The 26,380-nt window shown below is 37.6% G+C and overlaps 1 protein-coding gene across 9 annotated transcripts in view; it reads left to right on the top strand.

Moving 5' to 3' along the window:
- The window catches only part of ZNF385B (zinc finger protein 385B), a 176,698-nt gene that overhangs the window by 41,252 nt on the left and 109,066 nt on the right, over window positions 1–26,380 (top strand). The window contains exon 1 of one of the 9 annotated variants that reach the window (XM_068138451.1): window positions 220–274. The exons of 6 other annotated variants lie outside the window; for them this stretch is intronic. Coding sequence is in view for 1 of the 3 variants with exons in the window: in XM_068138449.1 (XP_067994550.1) it covers window positions 1,125–1,149 (25 nt within the window). In the remaining 2 variants the exon portion in view is untranslated. Of the gene's footprint in view, window positions 1–219; window positions 275–759; window positions 1,150–26,380 lie in introns of those variants that run through there. 2 more of the 9 variants (XM_068138449.1, XM_068138450.1) reach the window with 2 other exon arrangements.

The following is a 26,380-nucleotide window of genomic DNA, read 5'->3' on the forward strand; positions in this document are numbered from 1 at the left end:
AGTAGTCTGTTTGGATAACCGTACAGGTATTATAATAAAAGCTCCTGTGTTTTTCTGTTTCTATGCAAACTTAACCTAGTAATGATTACATCTGATTCTTATTAACCTGTTTATCTCTGTGGGTGTGAGTCCACACAGCGACACATGCCCTCTTACCTTTTTTGGGAAAGAAAAATGTACAAAGTACCTTAAAAGACAAAAAGATTTACATAGTGGGAAGTCTGTGTGGGAGTAGGAAGAGCATGAATTTAATAAGCCATAGAGATTTTTCATAGTAAGTAATTAAAAATTACTGGGTTTGAAAGATGAAGGTGTTGGTCATATAATATCATACTTGTAGTTGTTGATTCTGTACAGATTTTTGCTGGGTCAGTATTGTAAAATCTTTCATCTAAATACTAATGCTTCTGTTTGTATGTAGTAGACTTTGTCTGTTATGTGGTTAAAAAGTACTTATTTGTTCATTTGCATAATTCTAAATTAATCTTATTTAGAAGAGCTGTAAGGAATCATTAATTTTTATTACTAGATTTTTTTTCCCCCCAATAATCAACCTCATCAGAATACAGGCTACTGATTCTCCTCTGTCTCGTGCTCATTGTAGAAAAGACAGAGCTATTTTTAACATTGACACAGTCTAGAGAGACGATTCTTCATTCTGTGTGATTTGGAGCTGAATCTGTAGAGCCTTTCATAATCATCCCTTTTTTTAATGATTTGTTTGAATTTGATCGCTGTAGCTGATTCCATGCATTGATAATGAAGGCTTGGGTTGCTTGTTTCTCAGCATAAATTCACCTCAGACTTCTACTTTGACAGTGCTCTGTGTTTCGGTACGCATGAAGATACAGAACTGAAATTGCTTTGCTTTCTTTACAAATGACTCAGAGTGTGCTTGTCCTTCCCTAAAATGTTGCCAGCGTGTGAAGGATTTTCAATGAGCAATGCAATAAGCCAGCATCTGGGAAGGTTTGAGGCTGCACTGGTATAACAGTGTACTGTCACACAGATGATCAGGGCTGGAGCCAAGTCTCTGTAGCACCGTAGATCATATTGGTCACATACTGGAAGTTTTGTTTATGTAACTTGGTTGCTGTTTAAGCTGTTTAAATAATATTGCCATAATGTGGAGTGGACTTCCCAGTAGAGGTGAGCATGATTTTTATTATTGAACTTCACTGAATTGCTTTATGATATCATACTGAGTGGATGCTTATATGTTAGGCATTATTTCTGTGTGCATGTCATTTGTGTTTTAGTTATTCCAGTGGAAAGGATAAGGAATTGGCAAGGGATGTAATGCATATTTTTCTTCTCATTTCAGTATTAAAAGTAAGTCTAAATATGTGGCAAGCTGCTTTTACTTGCTTGCTGTTTGCAGAGGGCATCTTTCCAGTAGGTGACTTCCTATGCATTTTAAATGTTTTTGGAACATGTCAGTAATGCTGTATTATTGTTACAGAAAGAAGCTAATTAGCGGTGTGACTAAATATCTCTTACCAGAGCTTGCTTTCTGCCTTGTTAAATCTCAAAATGTAGTTACAATGATATGTGAAACACAAGAGCTATCGGATTCTTCAGATAAACTAAAAAAGTAAAGAATTAAATTGTGTACTGGATTTGACATCTTGCATATGTCTGTCATTGTTAATATTAAAAGTTATGATCTGTCATGCCCAGGGTAGCTTCCAGTAATTCATTTGCACTGACAGCTTGCTTTGAGAAGGGTATAAAATTACTACCACTTTTCCCTAACCAGTTAAATTGGAGATTTAGTGCAGTAAGTTTTATCTAAGGGAACAGATAGTGTGCTAAAGGTAGCCTGTGAAGTTCTAGTAATAAATCTTCAAGCTCAGAAGAAGCATTATCGTAAACTAAATAGACTTTGTACCTGTGTGGTTAAAAAAAAAAAAAAAAAAATCTTTATTGAGAATTTCTCCTAGAGAAGAACACAAAAAAATAGTTCAACTTAATTACTTTTAAGCATTGCTGTTATAATATATTTCACTTGTGGTGAGACCTACTATGATTATATTTGCATTTGCTAATAGTGATTATTTTTTTTTAATAAAAGAAGGAAAGATACTAAAAAAAAAAATTAAAACGTTTTTCTTGCTTGCTATAGAAATGACTATGCTTACTATGTAAAAGACTGCTGTGGGCTCTTTTTTTATGAGGAACTAGGACAGCTCATGCATTTTCCTGCTAAATATATTTATGAGACAGCTGTTTTATAGCTTTCAGCTTTAAAGTTATAGATAAGTGTGTATTTGTTTGACAGAAGATTCGAGAATTTCCATTTACTGCCAGTACATGTAAAGCTTGGCTAAGCAGACTGCATCAGGAGCACACACCATTTGTATTAGCCAATCTGTCTTTGCAAGTCCCAGGGCCACTATCTTGCTAGAAGCCACTGTGTGCTTTTGAAAGCATGAAATTAGTTTTATACTGAGCACATGGTTTCTCATTTAGCAGTTCTTTTTATGGTAATGGTCAATTTATGGTTCAGTGCTAGAATTTTGGTGTTCTGTCAAAGCTGATAGCATCTGCTAAGGTGTTCCTTGGAGATAAAACCAACCAAATAAACCCCAAAACAGCAACCCCTGCCCAAAACAACACCTCTCCCACCCACCCCCAAAAAAAAGACCCCAACCAAAGAGCAAACAAAAAGTAAACCAAACCAACAAAAATTCAGTTTGTGATTGGGATCATAGGAAAACCCTAATAAAAGGAAAATTCTCCCCAATTACCTAAATTGCTCACATTTATGTTAGCATTTCAGAGCTATTTTGTTGTAGTCTTTCAGATGACATTTATAAGCATGTTTGTCATTCATGACATAGTTATTAAATTCATTGTCACCTTCTTACACTATGAACAGTTTTGTAATCACTTTGCACTTTTTTTATGACATGGTGAATCACTATCCCTCTACTAATAGTCTCTGAGTGCTTATTTAATGATCAAGGAGAAAACATGCTGGTAAAATGTACATGAAATACCCTAAATATTCAGTAGAGACTTTGTTTTCAGACAGCAACTTTAGAACACACTGCTAACTTTGCTCTTTGGCAATGCACAGGAGTCCAAAAAAGTTCTTAGTAAAGTTACCTTTGTAAAACCTACGTTTTTGCCACTTTTTTAAAAATCATTCTTGAAGGAGGGCATTCTAACTCTGCCAGATTGCTAACTGTTCCCTTGCTAGCATCTATCCTTAGTCAAAGATTAAGGTGGTTAATATTGTGCACTGCTAGGCTTTGCTTGGGTTACTCAGTCCAGTTTATCTTAATCTGTCTTCTATATTAGGTACTATTGTGTTGCTTGCTAATTCTGATTTGATCCTGCAATAAGCATTTTTGATGTTACAGTATTTGCTGCTTTGCTCAGTTCTGTCTTCAAGTGGCCGAATTTGACACTGCATTTTGTGCCGAAGATGTACTGGGCTCTGGAATTGGTCATGGTTTTTTTATTCTTAAGTTCTTTACTCTTTTACTATTCCCAGCATCATGAAAGGAATAGAGCAAATTAGCTGGTCAGAAAACACAATTTGCTTTAGTCCTTATAAACTCCAAAAGGTTATAGTTTGTGTGCAATGGACTGCAGCACCTCACAAATGGGAATCTGCGTGCAGGTTTGGCAGAGTCAGATGGCACAATTCTAGTAACACGGGAGCCCAAGGGAGCACAACTAGTAACTTTCAAAGTTATTTCATGATGCAGTTACAGATACTTCTTCTTGAGAAATAAGCAGCTGGAAAACATAGGTTCTAGAAGCTTACTTAAGAAGAAGGAAGATAGTGTACCCTTTGTTTTGTTTTGTTTTTTGTTTAGTTTTTTTATTATTCCATCATCATGGAGGACGAAGAGGAGAAGAAGATATGAAGACTACTGTTTTTTGTCCAAGAGGCTTGGAAAGTGCAGCAGAGTATCACTTCAACAAAGCTCATTTCTCAAAGCCTCATTGTCTTGATTGTCCTGTAGCCACAAAACAGATGCAGACTGACAGCTTGAACTTTAGGCAGCTTAAAACATTTTTGGGGGGGCTCATTTTAGGACCTTAGAATAAATTTGCTTGCTATTTGTCAAACAGTGTTTGAAGGCTGCCAGGTAGAAATTATTACAAATATTTGGAAAACAATGTGTGACCTGTCACTACACTGACATGTAAAGCTTGTTTATGTCTTTAAATGCTTGAGCTAGAATGCCTTTCCTTCTCCTTTTATTATTTTTGAGATTCTTTTTATGTGTGCTTTTTATGGCTGTGAATACAAGCTTGTCACATTTCAAGCTGGCTAGTTCTTTGTTCCAAGAAGTTGTTGTTTGTAAGGAGCTTTCAGCTTCAAAGATCTTGCATCCTCTTCCAAGTGTTTTTATTGCTGCATATTCCCCCCACCCCTCCACTGTTTCACATTGGTGAAGTGAGAAGTAAGATCTGGCATGCTTGTTACGCTAGACAATACTTCTTTTCCTAGTAGGGAGTTCTACTTTTTCAAGAGCCATTTCTACATCAGATTGGCAGTTATTGCATGGCGTCATAATTTTAATTTCTTCTTTAGACAACATCACTATTAATGTATGGTGGCCTTACGCAGTTTGAGACAATTTGGGCAGTAGCAGCTTCCCTACTGCAAGGTTAGTTAAAAGGAGATTCTGAAGAGGAGGATAGCATTAACTGGAAGGAAAAAAATATTGGGGAAGGGGTATGGAGTTGTAAACCATTCCATGTTATCACTTGATTGTAGGAGTCAAATCTACCCAACCTCTTAATGGAAATCTTCAGGTCACTGATGATTTCTGAGGATCTGAGCAAGCTGAGAATTCCAGTTTAATGTGGAAGCCTTGTCAAAGCCCTAATGCTGAAGCTGGACTTAACGTGTTTTTTCCTCCCTATAGGCTAAAGAATCAGAGGTGTTCTGAAGGTCTCACTCAGAATGTTCAGCCAAGAACTTGTGTGTTCTCTCTCATATGCTTTCTGTTGTGTTCTGAGCGGTTAGATATTAGGTTTGAAACACAGTAATATTCCCCACTATCAGAAATTATGATAACTTGTAACAAGCTTGTAACTTGTCCTTGAAGGAAAAATGAACTAATGGGGGTTTTTATGTGGGTTGTGTTGGTTGGTTGGTTGGTTTTGTGGGGTTTTTTTTGGAAGTGGAGAAGCCAGGTTACATTTTGATCTGTACAACTGGTTTTTGTATTGATGTTATCAGTTATGGCAAGTGGACTTTAGTAGGTCCAAGACTTACCCTGGTCTGTGATTGAGCAGTGTAGATCTCGGGAGGAGATGAGAAAGTCTTTTTAATACTCTGTGAATAGAGAAGTACAGCTTCTTTAAGGACCAAGATATTCAAATGCATGTAGTGTGTTATAGGAGCTAAATGAGGGAAAGAATATGACTGTGAAAACTCAGACAATAACTTGGTGGGCAGCTTGTGAAAGTGTCCGAATTTTAACTGGGCAAGATTTTGTGCTACGATATGGTAACAAGTGGTAATACCACTTGTTAGTGTATGTGGCTGCTTCTGGATGATCTATGAGATATGTATTCAGATCATGTGTGTTCAGGTCATTAAAGGATGTTTCTGGGTCAGGAGACTTTAGAGGTTTTTGGGATGTGTGTTTTGGGGTTTTGTTTGTTTCTGTTGGGTTTTTGGTGTGTGTTTTTTGGTTGGTTGGTTTGTTCTTTTGTTTGATTCTTTTGTATTGAGTAATGTTTATACTTCTACTGGGCAAGAAGAGAAAGAGAGCAGGTCTCTAGTATGCTGCTTTCCTTTTTGCTCTCCAAGTATTCTATAATGACATAATTAAATGTCAGAACATGTTGCCGGAAAGTTTGTGACTTCCACCCAGGGGTCTCCATTTTCTTTCTTTACGATTCTTCATAGGTGGAGCAGAGAGAGGAAGAGGAGGGAAGAACTCTGTGAAGGAAATCCCTAATGTCTTCTGTCTTTCTGCCCAGACTGGATTAGAACTTTCAACATACATGCAATCTCCTCTCATTCCCTCTAGGGTGTTGCAGTTGTGACATCTTGAAAAGTTTTTTATTAGTATAAGTAGAAGGAAACCATAGTTCTGGGACTGAGTATTTAAATGTGAACAGAAAAGGAGGGGCTTTTTAATCAGCAAAACATGCTTAAATGGAACATGGGGAGAATAGAGAGGTGAGGAAGTTCTCTAGGCTTTAGAGTGGCACATCTGGATAAAGAGTCACAGAAATCACTTCATCAAGAGAAAGCAGACTAGTTGGAAAGAATGGAAGGTTATTTTTAGGAATTGCAATTAATGTATTGTTGCCAGCTTTGTTCATGGTACTGTTGAAGCCTGTTATGCCTCCAGTAAAGATTCAGAATAGTAAAAATCCATCCTCTCTATTAAGTGATCACTGTAGTGACCTCTTTTTAAGAAAACATAAATAGCACTTGGCACCTGTGTACCCAGGTTACTTCTGAAAATAACATTCAAGCTTTTGAGTCACTTTGGCTGGTGAGCAGGGCCCAGACTTTGAGATAAAAACCGAAGCCGAAACACCAGAAGTTCATTTGCAGGAGATTAAATCATTATGTAAACATCCTCAAATTTTTTGTAGACATGATTTTAAAGAATCCTCATAAAATGGTGTAGTACCAGATTTTTGTTGATAAGTATTGACAGAAGCAAGGAAAAATCTGGCAGAAACAAGTGAAAATACTGTCAAATGCTTGCTCATTTTAATATTTTCTCCTCTCTAACATGTATTTCTCTTCTGATGCAAAAATATCTCCTTTTTTTTTTTTTTTCTTCCTTCTCCTTTGCTCCTTCCTCAAAATGAACAAGACAAATTACTTTGCTTTAATTTACAACTTATTTTGTATTATCTTTACTGGGGAAAAAAACCAATCTGAATTGACCCTGTTCTTCTAATTGTATATTAGACTTCTACTCTGGAACTTACCATTACTGCATGGTACCTGTGCCATCGGTATCTTTCTGGAGGTGATGTTTCTCAACTGGACAATTAATGAAGCTTAAAATCCAGATCAATATACTAATAATTTACCAGCAGCTGATGAATTAAGTCTGTAATCTGATAATGCTTTGTAAGGAAATACCCATGAATATCTGAGTGATGAAGCTATTTACTTTAAATACTTTATGAATTCCTAGGTTTTAGAAGATTTTTGTTGCAAATAATCGGCTTCAGTGCTTGAATTGTTTCATATTGGTCACTAACAATTATTCAGTTAAGAGGCAGAAACAGCCTGTTGCCTCATAAATGTATCAGGGTACTCACTGGCAAAGAAGTAAAAATGAGAAAAGCCTAACTTTTAGATTAGTTTTCAATGTGTATCCAAACCATTACATAATTATGGAGGGAAAAAAATCCTTGAACTGGTATGATTTCACATGGGATTTGCTAAGTATAGCTATATAATTGTAATTTTTAATTTATAAATGGATTCTTAAACGTTTTTCAGTTTGACAAGCTTTTATACACAACTCTCATGTTGTTCATAACATGATATTTATTCTTTGATCCAGCCCAAGTTTACTGGAATTTTCTGAGAAATGGGACAAACAGAATGAGTTATTGCAAGAATGCATAAAAGCTACCACGGATTTCCATGCTCTGAAAGCACTCTGCAACCTAAACCTGTAGCTTCTCCTCTCACTCTTCCATACATATGCTCACTAGTTGGAAAGGTGTTAATGGGCTTGGTGGTGAAGAGGGAGAGAATTGGGTTAGAAATTTGGTGTGATATACCAATGAACTCAAGAAGCAAATTAAAATTGAGAGAGAAGAAGGCATTGCTTCATCCTGAAGGATAAAATGAAACAGCAATGTGGCTGAAGTCAGAATGTTCCAGACTTCTCAAGGCCAACTACTCTCACACATGCACTTTATCTGACTTTAGTGGTGATTAATCATGCACCTGAGGTTAAACATTTGTGTAAGTGTTCACAGGTTGGTGAGTATTGTTCATGAACAGGAGTTTGAACTGGAGCAGAAGAAAATACAACTTCTGGCCATTGAAAATTCCCCTTTAAAAGCAGTTACATTAAATAAAGATGAAAATTAATGAAGTTTTAAGGCTAGGTCCAAAGAAGTGCTACTTGAGATGATGTATGCAGGATTTTGATTATTTTTAATTTGTTTTGGTTTTGTTCTGCTTTTGGTGTTCTGGATGCTAGTTTGGTCACTTCTCTTGCTTCCCTGCCTGCAGAAAGTGATCCTATTGAGAGATGTGCAGTGCTGCAGTACTGTGCCCCAGAATGCAGGGCGATGCTGAAGCATTCCAGTGTTTTGCCCCCATTATTTGGTCTTGGAAACTGGAAGTGAAGTTGATCACAGCTGAAGAGGCAAATGAGACTGTGAATTCTGTGGTGTATTTTGGGGGGTTTGGGTTTTATAAAACATTTTTTTACATGTGGGAAACCTCATGGCACATACTTGTTTTGAGGAAGTGCACAATTAATCAGAAGAAGTCTGAAGAAATGCACAAACATTTTAATTTTTAAAGTTTTTATGTTGCTTTATGTTTTTATAGGAAGAGACTATTATTTGAATCAATATGATTTTCAATACATATCTGGATGTGTTTCTGTGCCACCTGTGGTGGATTCTATGGTCCTACTCTGGCAGGGGAGTTGGATTTAATGATCTATGAAGGTCCCTTCTAACCCCTACCATCCTGTGATGCAATGATGTGCTTCATATTTTCATCTGTTTAGAAACACAATTTCATATATCAAACTGTTTCTCAGAAGTCTGTTAATGCATAATAGGCATGTTATTAAATAAAACAAAATTAAAAAAGGGTAAAAATAGCCTTCTAAATAATTATTACTATTGTTTCAAGTAAAACTTCAGCCACTTTTACTGAACCCTCTTTTGAAGAGAAGCTTTGTTGAGTTCTTCAGTTGTTGATGTAGGTTTCTTTGGGTGGAGGTCTTTTATATGCAAGAAATAAATTTGAAGGGCTGTTAATTTATTGAATATGAAGTATCACTGAAATTTTAAAGACCTATACGAAATTGAAGTTTTACATTTCAATCACATTTTTTTATCAAGACTCTAATGGCAGAAGGAAGGAGTGAATTTTAGCGTGTAATGATCCTGTCTGTTGCAAATTATTGCACTGGAGATCTACCCTGGCAAAGACAGAGTATGTTTACAATCATGATATGCTTGTATTTTGCTTAAATACTTGGGACCTGATGGAATAACAGCCACATACTGTCTTAAATTAAATGCAGTCATTTTTCATCTTTTTTTACAGTTTCGCTTCCGAAATGTTTGTTGTGGTTATCCAGACTACGAAGCCAGTAGGTGAATTGAGCAAATAAAGCTGTCTATACTTTTAAAGTATTTCTACTTTGTACTGTTTTCCTTATTTGAAAACTTGGGGTTGCTTTGATAGATAGTGAGCACACAACCCTGGCTGCTTCAAGTCTTCTCTCTGCAAAGTTGATGCAGTACATTGAAGTTACTTTACCTGCTTTAAATAACTAAGATAAGAATCCTAATAATAAATTTTCATGCATTAATTGAGTAACTAGAGAGTGCATGGCAGGAATGTGTTCCTTCTGCTGGCTGCTGATTAGCAGGCTATTTGACTGCTCTGTCTCACCCATCCTGTACTAGGGGTTATATCATTCTCAGAACTGACAGGTGCACACTATGCACATATGAGTTGATCCAGACCCTCTTTGAAAGAGATGTGCCTTGTTTTCCAATGGCAAACCCTTTGTGGCAAAAGAAAGGAAAACCCTGGAAAAAAAGTTAGGAGTTTAGAAAATTTAGATAAGGTACCCATGCACAAGATAGGGAGCATGTAAAAAAAAAGAAAAAGAAAGAAAAAACGCCATTTTTTTTTTTTCTTGTGTAGTCCAGCGTTTGTAGCTGGAAATGATATACACTAATGTATGTCAAAATAGCAGCTTGTAGTAGGTTGTCAAGTGGTGCTAATCTGCAATAGAACTGATATGCTACCATAAATACACTTATCCTGAAATTGAAATCTCCTTACTCACTGTATTATTTTCTAGGACATCTATTGCACAAGCATGTTGTTTATTGCATGCCTTTAATAGAGTTCTAAGGTCAGTAGAAATTGTGTTGCAAACTCAAGGTTTCAGATGTTACATAGCTGTTACAAGCAGTACCAGTGCAGACACATGGTGGAAGGCTCTTTAAGGAACCAGTCTTGTAGAAATAGTCTTATTTTTCCCTCCCCTTTGATTTTGTTGTTGAACATTAATAGAACATGACCATGCTATTGTGGTGTGGAACAGTCTGCTGCCAGAGTGAAGTCTGAAGGGACATCTGCCAATTAACTGAAAATAATGAGAAAAATCTTCTTGTTATGCTAATCAAAGTGAACTTGTTATCAAGAAATTTGAAAGTCAACAAATTTGAAAGTCAACAATTTGTAAGCCATGTATGGTCTAGCCTGACTCTTCTGGTATAAACAAAATTGGAATCAGTGCATCCGCTGAGGCTTGTAGACTCTGAGGACCAAAGGAATCACCAAGCTTTATCTTCTGTACAGCACCAGACAAAATAATCTCAAACGTTAATTCCTTCAGCAGAAGAAATTGCCTTTCCTAATGTGCCAGGGGTTGCTATTAAGTCCAATAAATCTGCAATTGAACCAGAAAAGATTATTTAGAGACACATCCCAGTTCAATTTAAGGACTCCAGAATGTGATGAATTTACTTGTTAAACTCTTGAATTGTTTAAATAACTCTTTACCTCTGCAGTTACGAACCGCATCTTGCCAATTTGAATTTTCTAATTATGAGGTGCCTTTTCTTCCCTGTTATTAAAGTCGTCCTATTATTAGGAACATTCCTCTTTTAAAATAGCAAGGAAGCTTGATTTAAAGTCCAGCACTGTATTAAGTGTGCAATTACAAGCACAGATCATGTAACATCTGAAAAGAACATATATTACTTTTTTCCTTTTATTATCGTGGTTCGCATCAATGGTCTCAGTGACTTCCCAATGAATCAGGATGACAACTTTGCCTCCACACTAGTAGGCTGTCGGGTCCTAGTTTTTACAATCTGCGCAACATATTCTTACTGGTAACAAATACTGTTTCACCCAGAACTGAGTTCATAAAGCTGTCTTTATTAGCACAAAGTTAGGAACATGATACCAATACATCTCAAGATTTTTCAGGACTTTTACTGCCTTTTCCTCTTCTCCAGTTAATTTTTAGCTGGCAGGATCACAATTTTCTTGCTGAGAGCTTGTGAAAGGACACAATTTCCACATTGTATCCCTCGCTTATGGTATGCTCTGCTTGTTTTCTCTTCTGTAGTGGCTGACCTCTGCTTCCAAAACTGTATGTTAAATAGTGACAGGCAGCTGTGAAGCAGTTCTCTTTCCACTTCCTGATACCACCGAGGATTCATCTCACCTATTTTTCTGGGCATTGTTTTCAAAGACTATTATCTAAAGCATACTTTCAGTGAAGAGGCAGAAAACAGGGAATATGAAATCTTCTCCCTATTTCCTAGCCAACTTGTAAAGGCACTGTATATATGATCTACTTGGCAGATGTTTTCTAACAGGTCTACCTGAAATTCTGAAAGTAAGAATACCTGTAATCTAACCATGTAAATAACATTGTTGTTTATCTTTTCTTGGTCCACTGGTACTAGTACTTGACAGGTGTGCTCATTAGTCATTGTCTTTTTCCCACTTCATTGGAATTGATTAGAGACAGTATCATAGAGTGTTATATTCAGACTGCTGTCCTAGGGATGTCTTTATCTCCTTTGGAACATGTCCTCAGCATTTATATCCATCAATGCACAAAACTGCCTTTCTGTATTTTGTGGTTAAGTGTGGAAGCACTGTGTAAGCATTCAGATTTATTTAGATGACTGATTCCTTCCTGTTTTACTTAAGGTAAAATGCTTAGTTTAGTTGTACGAAGTGCTTGACAAGATGTCACTGTTAACAGGCTTGCTTTTAAGCCTGTGACTCTCTAATACCTTGTGAGGCAGTATTCAGGATTTCTGACTCCAAAGACTGTGCTGCCAAAATATGGCTTTTTTTTTTCTCATACTAAACTTTATCCCACAGAAGAGGGAGTGAAAATGCTCTATAAATTTAAGTGTTGCTTCGCGTTTATTTCTACAATTTCTGTACCACTCACAAGCTTGACTTTTATCTAAGCTCTTCTCACTTTCGTGTCAGGATGACCTTTAATCCGTATGTGTATCTGTATGTAGGATTTTAAGAGTGCTGTCCATGAGTAAAGCAAAAGAAAAAAAAAGTGGCAACTGAAAAAAACAGTAGAGTTTGAATTAAAAAGGAAGTTGTTTTGTAGCAGTAGCTGAAGTGGAAAACTAAAACATAAGTAGAGTTCTGCTCTGCTGTACATCACTGATGTCTGTGAAGGTTGGTCACTCTTGAATTTCTGTGGTTTTTTTTTTCGTTTTACTGCTGTCTAAACCCTTCCTCTACCTAAGAAGTTACTTCGAGAGGTTACTGGTTTTTCTGAAACATCTTTTTACACTCTTGTAGTCTAAATTGAAATTTTATGTAGTCACACAGTGGTAGTATTTTCTCTCCTTTTCTTTCAGTGTCAGAGTTTATAACTGATATTTCTCAACAGTAAAAATGTGATGTGCTTTCCTGTAACTTATGTTCTTTCAGCTGCAGAATTAAGCTTGAAATGTATTAAAGGTTTGCTGGTTGGTTTTTTTGTTTGTTTGTTTGATTGTTGGGTTGGTGGTGATTTTTTTTTTTTGGTGAATGAAACATTTATAGAATGTGAGAAGTTGGAAGGAAAGTATTTTCATTTAAGGTAGTGAGCTTGCCTTGATTCCTCTAAAATGACAACATATGGAAGTGTTTTTCCTCTTTTGTCTTCCATCAGCCACATGTACATCTGAGACTTCTGATCTTTGGATGCAACTATGGTTAAGTTTTTATTACAAATGTGCCATTTACTGGAGCAAAAGACCCATCAGCAAATATTTATTAATGTTATCTTCTCCCAGACACATTTGCATAGTAATTTCTTGCTAGATTACTCTGCTTCTGGTTGTCAAATCTACACTGTTGTCAGCCTCACTGTAGGGCATGAAAATTTTAATAAGAATTGAAGAGCTTAATAAAATGCCTTTGGAAAGGGGGAAAAAAAAAAAAAAAGATATAATGAATTATCATGTAAAATAGCTACCTGCCAATGAATGTCCAACAGGGGAATGTTAAATACATAGGTACTGCATGTCTTGATTTCAGGATGAAAAAAATCATCTAATTGTTCAGGATAGACTTATAGCAAAAAAAAAACAAATAAAAAAAAAAAACCCAAAAATGCCTTTTAAACACAGTTTTAGATTGCACTATGATTTTTTGGTATTTGTAAAACAAATCATCAGCATTGTCATGGCCTAGGACTAGTCCTGATCATCTTTGTAAATGAAGGGTGTTTTGCTCAGAGCTTGTTGTCTTTTATGTTATATTAATTAACTGAATGGTGATTTGTGTTGCATGTGTCTGAAGATACACAATTTTATTATGTTAGATTTGTACAGAATCACGGGAAAGACTTTTGCCCCAAATTTTAGAATCTACTTCAAAATATAACACAAGAAGACAGTAGAATAAATTGGAAGATAATTACCTAGTGAAAAATCACTCTGCTAAAGTCAAAGTATTTTCTTCATGTTACTCAAGAAAGTGAATGTTTGTTCTGGTAACACTTTTATTATATCATAGTAGAAAAATAGGTAATGTATTAACAAGAATAAGTGGAAGGGCTTCCTGAAGATGTGATCTGTCGTGCTGCATAATAAATTTGTGTGTTCCTGTAGGACGGTCTTTGGCTTGGCAGGGTTGGATTTTGAGGGTTTTTTTGTTTGTTTTTCCTTGAATGGACTGAACACAGTGTATCTCATATGTTAATGATACAGCTAGAACATTTTTGATAGTTTTTTTTTTTATATGCAGACTGCTAGCAGTTTCTTTCTATGCTTTGCAAGTAAATCTCAGATGTGAGGGCATCTGCTTTTGAAAAGGAAGTATGAATTAAGGTTAGAGACAAGGCACAAGCCCTGTTTTTTATCAATCCAATTTCAGGTCCTTAGTGTTAAATGAGTGTTATGTTTGTTGAGTCTTAAACTTCTGTTATATTTCAGTAGAATTGGAGGGGTTTGACTTGTGTTTGTAAGCTGCTCACTGTAGTCAGTGTCCTTGTATGCTGCTTGTTCATCCTTTTCATCTGTGAAATTCTGTTAAACTAATTGTTGGTCTGGAGGTGTTGGGATAGTGTTAAATATTTGGACAATGTATCACTGATAAATAGAGTTGAAGCATCTGAGAAACTGTCAAGGAATTTGGAATGACTGCTGACAGGACTACTCAGGGCATCAGTATGGCACAGTAATTGCTACATAGTAGCAGGATATTTTGTTTCAAGTTTGGCAGCTATTTCTCCATGCTTAAGGGGGAAATTGAATTTCCTAGTCATGAGTATCTCTTGCATGAATTCTTTTTCAGTAGCTGGTTTGATAATTGAATGGACAGTTTCACGATGATGGGTGAAGGAAATGTAGCTTTGTGAAAGTGTTTTCTGAAATGTGCAACTAAACCATTTCCAAAACATTGATTGTAAAAAAAATTTGGCTTTATGCATGTCAAATTTGTGAGCAAAAAGCTTACACATTCATTTTTCAGTGCTGCATGAACAAAACTAAAAAAGGACACAATCATAGAATGTTAGGGCTGAAAGGGATCTTGAGAGGTTATCTAGTCCAGCCTCCCTGACAAATCAGGATCACCTATGGCAGGCCACACAGGAATGCATTCAAGTGGGTTTTGGAAGTTACAGAGAAAGAGACTCCCCGTCTTCCTGGGCAGCCTGTTCCAGTGCTCTGTCACCCTCACAGTAAAGATGTTTCTCTTATGTTGAGGTAGAACTTCCTGTGTTTCAGCTTATACCAGCATGTTCCCTGTCTTCTTGCTGGACATGACCGAAAAGAGACCACCACCTCCATCTTGACACCTATGCCTCAAATGTTTATAGATATGTGGCTGTCAATGGGTCCATGTCTAAGTGGAGTTCCCTCAAGGATCAGTATTGGGACCAGTCTTGGTTAACTGGCTGGAGAGGTGGACCCACGACAACCTCATGAGGTTCAACAGGACAAAGTGCAAAGTCCTGCATCTGGGTCAGGGCAATCCCAGGCACCAACATAGGCTGGGCAGGGACTGGCTTGAGAGCAGCCCTGAAGAAAAGGACTTAGGGGTGCTGATGGATGAGAAGCTCAACATGAGCCACTCGTATGCACTTGCAGCCTAGAAAGCCAATGTCATCTGGGCTGCATCAAGAGAAGCATAGCCAGCAGGTCAAGGGAGTTGATTCTACCCCTCTCTACTGCTCTTGTGAGACCCCCACCTGGAGTACTGTGTCCAGTTCTGGAACCCCTAGTGCAAGAAAGATATGGATGTGCTATAAACTGTCCAGAGAAAGGCCATGAGGACATGGCTGGAGCTCCTCTCCTATGAGGACAGACTGGGAGAATGGGGGTTGTTCAGTTTGGAGAAGAGAAGGCTCTGAAGAGACCTAATTGTGGCCTTCCAATATCTTAAGGGGGCCTACAAGAAAGCTGGTGAGGAACTTTTTAGGGTGTCAGGTAGTGATAGGACATCGGGGAGTAGACCCAAGCTAGAGGAGTGTAGGTTAGATTAGATGTTTGGAAGAAGTTTTATCATAAGAGTGCTGAGACACTGGAACAGGTTGCCCAGGGAGGTAATGGAAGCCCCATCTCTGGAAGTTTTAAATTCCAGGCTGGATGGGGCTCTGGGCAACCTGATCTAGTGGAAAGTATCTCTCACCATGGCAGGGGGTTTGGAACTAGACAATCCTTGGGGTCCCTTCCAACCCTGCCAATTTTGTGATTCTGTGACATTAATAAGATCCGCTCTCAGCCTTCACTTCTCCAGAATAAACAGCCCCAGTTCTCTCAGTCTGTCTTCATAGGAGAGATGTTCAAGTCCCTTAGTCATCCTTGTAGCTCCTTGTTGGATTCTCCAGTAGATCCCTGTCTCTCTTGAACTGGTGAGCCCAGAACTGAATACACATGGAAAAATCTAACTTAATGGCTTTAAATTACTTGGAGATCCTTAAATGAAAGGTTTTACAGAAATACACTGATTCTGATTTTTATTTTACCATTATTGAACTATCTTTGTCTTAATCTACTTCCTTGGACAGAATAAGCTTTAGGGTGTTTTTGTGTTCTCATGACTTACCTGGTTTTATGTTAAATAGCTCTGCTTATGGAAAATAATAATGACTGCTTTTCCTTTGGTAGGCTTCGCTCCAGGTAGTGAGCATTTGGAGTGAGCTGCGGCAGTGCTTCAGGAAACGTGTTGCTTGCAGGAACAGGGCTCACATTTCCATTGGCTGGAAAAGTAGGAACATCAGCTGGAGTCATTAACATTGTTGTCTTTAGGGGTGCCTGCCTGCTTTCCCAGAATGGGATGCTGAAGGCAGTAAATAGTGCAATAAAATATTTCACAGGTAATAAATCTCATATGCCAAAAGAAAATAAGGTCTGATCAGTTAGAAGAAAACAGTTCTTTCAAATGTCAGATGAGTAGATCATATAGAAATGGCAGAGATAAAGAAAAACACTGCTGTATTTATAGCAGGTGGTAAGGACTATATCACAGGAAACTCCTAAAATGCATTTTAGTGTTCCAATAATGAGAAAAACAGAAAAGGGAAGTAAGTCATAAGCAATGTCTGAAAGTGAAACCACTTAAAGTATGTGAATGTAACACAAGGAAATACCTGAATGCAAGAACGTATCCCAAGGACATATTCAGATTAAGAGAATACACAATTATAGAACTGAAAGATTTAAAAAAATCAAGTTCTGCATGGAGTTTTAGGCCTTAAATCAGTTCCATAACTGGGATCAGTCTCATAACTGGGATTTCAAGGATGAAGAAATTATCTAATCTGTTGTTGAAGCATGATTTGTTTTCCCGGAATGGTTTGATTATTAGTCTTTTGTTTAAAGGGGTAAATCAGTAGTATTTTAATTTACAGTCCTTTATAGGAATACGTATGCTCCTCTGTAATATACACACATATAGAACTAAAAAATAACTAACAGTACTTTCAGAGTACAAAACTAAAGTGAGTGGAGAAGTGCTATACTAGTCATCTAAGCAGTGATAGATGATTTCAGTGAATTGCAATTAATCTGGAGTTGTGTGGTTTCATGAAAGCATAAATTATATAAGTTCTTATTTCAGTTTACTTCCTGTTACAGGGCTACAGAATCTATCAAGAGTGAAAAAGACATACTAGTTGAAGTCACTGAGAGATGTGCAATACATAAATGTCTTTCATAAAATATTGTGACATCTTAATTACAGCCATTCAAAATTATGACAAACTTTGTGTAACATCAACATAAAGTATTCTGGAGGTACATCTGGAATTACTCGGAAAGTTAGAAGTTTGGGTCTTTGATTAATTTGAATAATGTTTCTCTAGGGTACCCTCAAAATTAACCAGATTTTTTTTTTTTTTGCAATTTTCTGTTGCAACCATAAATAAAACTACTATTTTGTTTACCAACTGAGAAGTTGGTAGTTGCTAGTTACTTTTCAGTCATTGACATGTAAGCTAAACAGATGTGCATAAAATTTATGATATGTTGTGTAAATGACTTTGCATCCTCCTCATCACTGTCGTACCAAATGCCCTTAGAATTACTTTGAGATATTGTGAGCATTTCGTGTGTGTGTGTGTAGTTCTTCTTTGCATAGGAAGAAAACGCAAGGAAATTTTTATGAAGCAAATGTATAAAGGGATAGAAAGTTTCCTGTATGACCTGCTCTAGGTGATTGCACTCTGGCAGGGGGGTTGGACTAGATGATATTTCAAGTTCCTTTCCAACCCCTAATGTTCTGTGATTCTGTGACATTTGTGTGATGTAAGGGTGATTTAGGTATAACAAATTTGAGTGTGTCTTGTGCTTGTGGCATTGAAGTTGAGTTGTGGTTTGGTGGTGGGATTTTTTTTCAGCCTAGTAATCTTTATGGTCCCTATCAGCTATTGAAATCACTTCCACTTCTGTCAGTTGAGAATGGCGATTTGACTGTGGTTGTCAGAATCTTGCAGGAGGTTCAGACTTGTATGGAAAACTGCTTCTAGACAGTATTCCTTGTGAACAAAGATGACTTCATCTGAGAAAGTAGATATTGCTGAGCACTTCAGTAGTGCTTTTATAGTCTGAAGGACTAAGATGATCTTCAGCTGCATTTGTAAGGACAGTGACTGCCTTTGTGTTTAATATGTTAGATAAATGCTTTTTCAAATCTCTTCATGAGATTGCATGGCTTCTCGCCTCATGTGAAATGGCCTGTCTATAGATCAGTCTGTTTTTCCCATGCTGCCAAGTAAAACATGCACCTCTGTCCACTGCCATGAGTGGAACTTTCTGTCTAGACTGTTTGCTTTGAATATGTATTTTAACATACTGCGTTGTTTTGTGTGTGTCTTTTCTAATGTAGCATTTAAGGTCTGTATTGCTGAAAACAGAAGCTAGGTAGGCTGATTTACTTCCATGGCAGGTGTTGCCATCTATTCCTGAAATGCTTTTACTGGCATTTTAAGCTTAGGCCACCAATGGCTGTTTAAGGACATGCATATGATTACCAGACTGTGGTGACACTGCTGGTAATTAGACCATTTATAGAGAGTGCCACCATTCTGTGTTTATTATGAAGTTGAGCTGCTGTTGTTTACATAGATTGTTTGTATTTTGGACTTGTCCTGATTGATTGCCTCCAGAATAGAATAGAATAAAGCAGGTTGGAAGGGACCTTCAAGATCATCATGTCCAACCTATTATCCAACCCAACTAATCAACTAAACCATGCAACCAAGTACCATATCAAGTCTCCTCCTGAACACCTCCAATGATGGTGGGTGACTCCACCACTTCCCCGGGCAGCCCATTCCAATGAGCAATCACTCTCTTTGTGTAGAACTTCCTCCTAACCTCCAGCCTAAATCTCCCCTGGTGCAGCTTGAGACTGTGTCCTCTTGTTCTGGTGCTGTTTGCCTGGGAGAAGAGACCAACCTCTGCCTGTCTACAACTTCCCTTAAGGTAGCTGTAGAGAGCAATAAGGTCTCCCTGAGCCTCCTCTTCTCCAGGCTAAGCAACTCCAGCTCCCTCAGTCTCCCCTCATAGGGCTTGTATTCCAAACCCCTCACCAACTTTGTTGCCCTTCTCTGGATGCCTTCCATAACTCTCCCTCAATTATCTTCTCAACTTAACAACTGATCAAAGGAGAATTAACGCTTGTAAAATTAAATGTGTGGTAAAATCTTCCAGTGTACCTGTGATAAAGTTGCCACTTCATGAAATCCAAACTGAATCAATCCATGTTTATCATATAAAAATATTGCAAAGAGCTAAGCTTTTACACAAGAACAAATGTTAGATTATGTTGACTGTCATAATTAGTTTCTAAATTCTATCTGATGTAGGGTTGCAAATCCAAGTGTCTCAAATCTGGAATTCTGCATTTCAGTCTCTGAGATTTCTGAGAGATTTGTACAGTTTTATGTTGTCAAGCTCCTTTTTACTGAGCACACTTCTCAGAGGATTTCTGTGCAGCACTTGGTTTATCCAGTAATCCTGAAACAGTTTCCACTCCAGAAATGTGTTCCTGGTTTCCCCATTCAAGATGCTGAAGAGCTTGAAACTTCTGCTTTAGCCAGGTTGGACTGGCTTCAAACAGATGTGGAAAACATTAATCTCTGTTAGTGCATGAATATTAAATTGGCAGAAACCTGTCTAAATTGAAATCATACTTTGTGGTTGAATCGAGTCTTGACTTTTGAGCTGCTATCTGTATTGATTTGTGATAGACTATGGTAACTACTAATATGATAATCTTACTAGATAAATGTGATATCACAGGGCATGCTGGCTTACACTCTGTGTTTAAAAGACTGTTTCTCTTGCATGGTAATAAGGTTCTTTATCCATCTGTTAACATGCAGTGCAGTTTTTTGGTTGTTGTTTATTGTGGTTTTTCTTCCCCCTAAAAACTATACTTCAGATTACTGTTGGGATAAAAAATGTATTCACTGAAAACCTCTTGAAGATTCATGTCAGCAATATGGATATTAAAATTAGGGAGGCCATGAAAATTCAAGGCAAAATTGTATGATAGCTTGTTCAATGCATAACAGATTAATGGTAAAACAAAGAAGAATACATTTGGGTTTCAGCAAGGACTTAATCTAGCAAGGTGTTGATTTCCAATCCAACAGAGCACTTGAGAGCCTAACTTTTAAGTTAAGTAACTGTTTTTGAAGATTTGTGATTAAACATGTTTGTCTTCAGTGATTGAAAGGCAGTAAAATTAGTACAATGTCCTGAACGCTGAAGCCTCCGCACTAGTACTGGGTACCACTGAGGTTGCATGTCAGAACAAGGTCCAACAATAATGCAGGTTTTGAGTGAAGTCTGGTAATCCAGCTCTTACAGGCAAATCCTCAGTAAGATGTGGAAAACTTGTTGTGTTCAATCTGGACTGCTTGGAATTGGTGTAACCCAACACTCTGTGCTGGGTTAGGAACTGGCTGGAGGGCCGAGCCCAGAGAGTGGTGGTGAATGGCGCCACATCCAGCTGGTGGCCAGTCACCAGTGGCGTCACCCAGGGATCAGTGCTGGGCCCCGTCCTCTTTAACGTCTTCATTGATGATCTGGATGAGGGGGTTGAGTCAGTCATCAGCAAGTTTGCAGATGACACCAAGTTAGGAGCAGTTAGTCAGTTAGAGGGTAGAAAGGCTCTGCAGAGGGACCTCGACCGACTGGACAGATGGGCAGAATCCAATGGAATGGCTGAGTGCTGTACTTTGGCCACAGCAATCATATGCAGAGCTACAGGCTGGGATCAGAGTGGCTGGACAGTGGCCAGGCAGAAAGGGACCTGGGGGTACTGATCGACAGCCACCTGAACATGAGCCAGCAGTGTGCCCAGGTGGCCAAGAAGGTCAATGGCATCCTGGCCTGCATTAGGAATAGTGTGGCCAGCAGGAGCAGGGAAGTCATTGTGCCCCTGTACACCTTGAGTACTGTGTCCAGTTCTGGGCCCCTCAGTTTAAGAAGGATGTAGAAACACTTGAATGAGTCTAGAGAAGGGCAATGAGACTGGTGAGAGGCTTTGAGCACAAGCCCTATGAGGAGAGGCTGAGGGAGCTGGGATTGATTAGCCTGGAGAAGAAGAGGCTCAGGGGTGACCTCATTGCCCTCTACAACTACCTGAAAGGTGGTTGTAGCCAGGAAGGGGTTGGTCTCTTCTCCCAGGCAACCAGCACCAGAACAAGGGGACACAGTCTCAAGCTGCACCAGGGAAGGTTTAGACTCGAGGTGAGGAGGAAGTTCTTCACCAAGCGAGTAGTTCGTCTTTGGAATGGGCTGCCCAGGGAGGTGGTGGAGTCACCGTCCCTGGAGGCATTCAAGAGGGGATTGGACGTGGCACTTGGTGCCATGGTCTAGTCATGAGGTCTGTGTTGATAGGTTGGACTCAATGATCCTCGAGGTCTCTTTCAACCTTAGTTATACTGTGGTGCTGTGATACTGTAACTTTGTTCATATTGTTGCACCCACATCAGTCAGCTAATTCTCTTGGTTTGTGTGCAGTTCTATGGGTTTACTGCTTTGATAGACTCCTTATGTGTTTTTAAACAAGGCTCTGATGTGATTTATTGAAACATGATGCCATTAAAAGCTCTATGAAGAGATATTGATATGATTAAGCTCTAATCACTCAGTTGATGGAAAATTATTTTTAATTAGCTTCTAGACTATTTTCATTGACTGAAGTTATTTAAATAAAGGCTAAATCAGAAGATTTAATTTCTACAACAGCACAGAATATTGTGGATCTTTAAAACTTTGTAAAGCTTTTATTAATGTGTTCAAATACATTGGCAGTACTGCTCAAATTCAGATGGTATTTTATCTCTTCTTTAGGTACGTACAATGTTTGAAATTAGGTGATAAAGTCAAGTTTTATCACCCAGTTATCTTATAAACCTGAAGATTTATTTTTTTTAACTGTATCCAGTCTTACTGCATTGAATAATTTCAAAAGAAAGAATGGAACTTCACTTTACCTTATACTGAAATAAGTGTTAGGTCTGCTCTGAATTGCTGTGAAACATGCAATATTGCCAGATGCTTATTTTGTCACTGGACCAAAATCTACCTACTGTGTGAGAAACTGTATTTGCACACTTTATAGAATATTTCCTAGTAATCCCCTTTACTCAATATATAACATTCACATACCTGTCTTAGAGTAACAGCTTTTTCCCCCACCCTTCCTTTGAACCTTCATAAGGCTTTAAACACTTACAATACTAGGTACACATTTTGGGGGGCAATGTTTGCACAATTTATGATCATGTTACTGAAATTTAACTCATTAATTCTGTAAGATTTATGTAGTTGATATGTAGCTGATTAGAATTACATAGAATTTAGAAACTTTCTTTGCTCTTATTCCTAAAAAAATTTAGAACACATTAATCCAGAGTAATGAAAGGAGACCTAAAAGGTTCCACGTAATATTAATCTACTTAATTATCATGTCTGAGGTACAAATATTAATAGAATATTTTTATTAATTTACCATATTTACAACTCTATAACTGAGAGTTTCAGAAATTGTAAGTTTTCCATTTTTCCTAGCCAGCATGTGTAATACATGCACAACTCTGAATCAGAGCTAATATCTGAATTTTGAAATAAATTTTGAAAACATAATCTTTTTATACTATTTCAGGGTGCCCAAGTGTGTTTCGAATGTGGCTTTTATCACTTTATATGTATTCCTGTATAAATAAAACATTAGTTTATTCATATGCATTTTACTACGTTTCCATTTGAATTTCCAAAGATAATTAGTACACTTTATGTAACACATTTTTTTCAGTTGTTTTACTTACACACATAAGCCCAAGCACTCTATTACTAGAGGTTATGGGCTATTATAGAATAGAATCATAGAACCAACAAGCTTGGAAAAGACCTCAAAGATCATCAAATGCAACCTGTCACCCAAGACCTCATGCCTACTTTGAGTTAAATAATACAAAGTTATTTATATCTATTATACTTTTATCTTTTTCCACCACCCCTCTCCCTAATTCTTACTTTTGGCATCTTCGATTCATGACAACTTCAATATCCTGGTAAAAATGTTGTGTGTCCTTTTTGCATTTTGGCAGTCAGGGTTGTGTTGTGGTAGGCTCCCCAGTGGTAGAGAGCACAAGCCAATACTGATTACCTGCTTTACAGGCTCAGGAAGCATGGGATCACAGACAGAAGGAAGGGACATGGTTACCTGCCAAAATAAAAGAGATTTTGTAGAAAATATCTGATGTTTATATTGCTCAGATCTGTAGTGTTGTTGCTTTTTAACCCTGATCCCCTCATGAGCCATCTCCCTAGCTAGGGAGGTGACAGTTTTTTAAAAAACAATCCCTTAGAAGATTTATAGTGGCTAACCAGGTAATCATTAGAAGTTTCCAGTGTCAGGAGTGGTATAAAGTGTGATCTGCTTGTGATAAACAAATGAGTTGATGCTCACGTTAATGGCAGAAGGATTGGTAAGGTGGGTAGACTGTTCTGCAAAGGGTTATTAAAGTTACTATTCAACATGTAAACAAGCTGTGATAGTGCTCATCATTATCTGTTGAGAGCTTTTCCATCACTAGCTCATGCACACAAGTTTTGGTGGCACCTGGAGTCCAGCCTCTCCTTCAAGCTGTGCAGCAGGTTTGTTCAGGCAGGTCATCACAGGCTGCGTTTCCAGAGATTCCAATTTCTGCACTTGTATTTAATGATGTAATATCAAACCTCATATATATTTTCATTCTGTTTTATAATGGTGATCATAACTATAATATCCAGATGCTGTCTTCCATTATTTGAGCATTATTTTCCCATTCTCTTCAGCAAGCTGTACATTACCCAGACATGATTGAGGAGTTGTATATACTGAGCAAGGCCTGACAGCCATGCAGTCCCACCAGATGCAAGAAATGGTGCTACAGACAAAACTGTACTGGCATCTTACAAAATAAACCATAAGTTAAATTGCAGCCAGAGTAAATATTTGAGTATGTGTGGAGAAGAATGTGCTGTAGAGACTTATTAGCCATATCTGCAAAAAACCCAGAAGGACAATCCTATTGATTTTACCCTTATCTTGATGACCTTATAGTTTGAGTTAATGGTTTCTAAACTCAACTAAAGAGTTTTTGCAGGGCAGACCTTTATGTCTGCAGTCAAGGAGAAAGTGTACTGCTGAAAAACATGCTCTTGAGATTTTGTTCTTTCTTTAAATATGTAATATGTATTTTAATTTGCATGGACATAGAATCAGTGAAAACATTGTTTATATAATACTGACAAGACTGAAATGTAGTTAATCTATGTTAAATTATGCATTTCTCATAATGATCTGCAAGTTGTCTGGAGCTACATCTTACAGGCTAGGTTCTCTAGCCCTTTGATCATCTTCAGAGTCCTGTCAGTTCACATCTTTCTTGATTTGTGTACTGTACACAGTACTCCAGGTACAGCCAAAAATCACTGAGTAGAGTGGGATGACCACATCTGTGTTTCTGCTTGTAGAGCCTCTGTTGATCCAAGGTTAATCTTCATTACAATTAAACATATTTTTATTTCATACTGAGATCTAGAAGGTGGCTGAAATGTCCAGTACCTGTTACACAATGTTCTCTGTGTTTGGATTCACAATCAGTAATGTCAGACATGGTTTCTAATTTATTCTGTTCTTTATATGTGGGTTCTTAGTGGTAGAAGATGTCCATTTCTCTGTAAGAAAAGACTAGGATATCAGTCTCCCTTAAAAAGCAGATGTAAAGTTGCAAGATGATGTATTTCAGTGCTAGTTTCGAGGTAGTTATGTTTTTAGTCAGCCTTCCCATATGAAAATAAAAGGTTATATAGAGGATTGAGACAAAGCTGCTCTGGCTTTTCTTTGCATCTCAAGTTTCAGTCTAGATCCAAATCTGTCTCTGGTGCAGAAGCACCATTTGTCTCATTAGTCAGTTTTTCTTTTCTTAGGGGCCAGCAGTGCTGTCTATTACAAATGAATGTGAGCCATTTGGGAAGGGAAGACAGAGCAGTGCTTGTGTGACTCAATTCAGATATGTCCAAGAAAAAAAATACTGAATGTATTTCTTCTTAGTATGGAAATAGTAATATTTCACAGCTCTATTGTTCCTAATATTTCATGTATATTTATATTGATGGGAAATGATTGTTTTGCTGCAGATCCAATTTATTTCCAAAAAGGGCAAAAAAATTCTGCAAAAATCCTTTTCTAGGTCCAGGAGGTATCTACCTCTTTCTTGTGGTATGTTTGAGAATGGCTGCCCTGTGCAGATTAACCCATTGATGAAAGAATATACTTGGGGGCAATATACTAATATTGGTCTGTATTCTTCTGACTGGTTTTGTAGGGTGCAAAGTTCTTGGCTTGTAGTGGCTGAATTAATTATACGCAGGTTTTTCTTTTCTGTGAGTTATCTTCTTTCCTTTTGGCTTTGGAAATTAACATCCTGAAAACTCTACTTTCTGAAGCAGTTATTCTTCTCATACACAACATAATTTTAGTGATTTAAGATGCCAAATTAATAACTAATTTATTGTATGTGTCACGTTCCTTGTTTCCTGTAGAAGTCCAGATTTTCCTCAGTTTTACTGTTTCTCAAGTTTATCTCTGAGGAAAACTCAAAGAGGGAGTGACCTGGAGATGTCGCACAGTAGTGCAGATCACAGAATAGCAGGGCTAAGTTACAGGTAGTTGCTACACCAGTCAATGTTTGGGCAAACAGGAAGCAGGTGGCTTTTCTACCTCAAATTCATTCACTAAAGCATGCTTAACTTCTTCACTAGCCTGACTTGAAGTAAAATGTGAAGACAAGTGAACAAAAGGGCTTAAATATCCCTCTCTTCTGGCTCCATCTGCTGCTTGGTAGGGATTTTAACAGGTCCCACAATCTCAGTTTCACTAGCACCTAGATCTTGGTGCAGTAACAGATTGGCATTTTGAGGACTGGGTTTGGATGTAAAAGCATTGTTCTCAGCTGTGATCTCATCAAATGCTTGAAGCTGACTCAAGAATATTTGGAGAAGTCCGTAAGAACAATATGGGAATTTGCTCATATATTTGTTTGTGTGTGTGTGTTTGTTTTATTTATTAAATTGGTTTTATTTTTGTTGGGTTTTTTTTTAGGTTCTGTTTTGTGTGTTTTGTTGGGGTGTTTTGAGGTGTTGGCTTCTTTTGGTAGGGAAG

The sequence above is a fragment of the Melanerpes formicivorus genome, unplaced genomic scaffold (genome assembly GCF_026170545.1).
Source record: "Melanerpes formicivorus ecotype bairdi unplaced genomic scaffold, bMelFor1.0.p_v2 SCAF_5, whole genome shotgun sequence".
Taxonomy (NCBI): domain Eukaryota; kingdom Metazoa; phylum Chordata; class Aves; order Piciformes; family Picidae; genus Melanerpes; species Melanerpes formicivorus.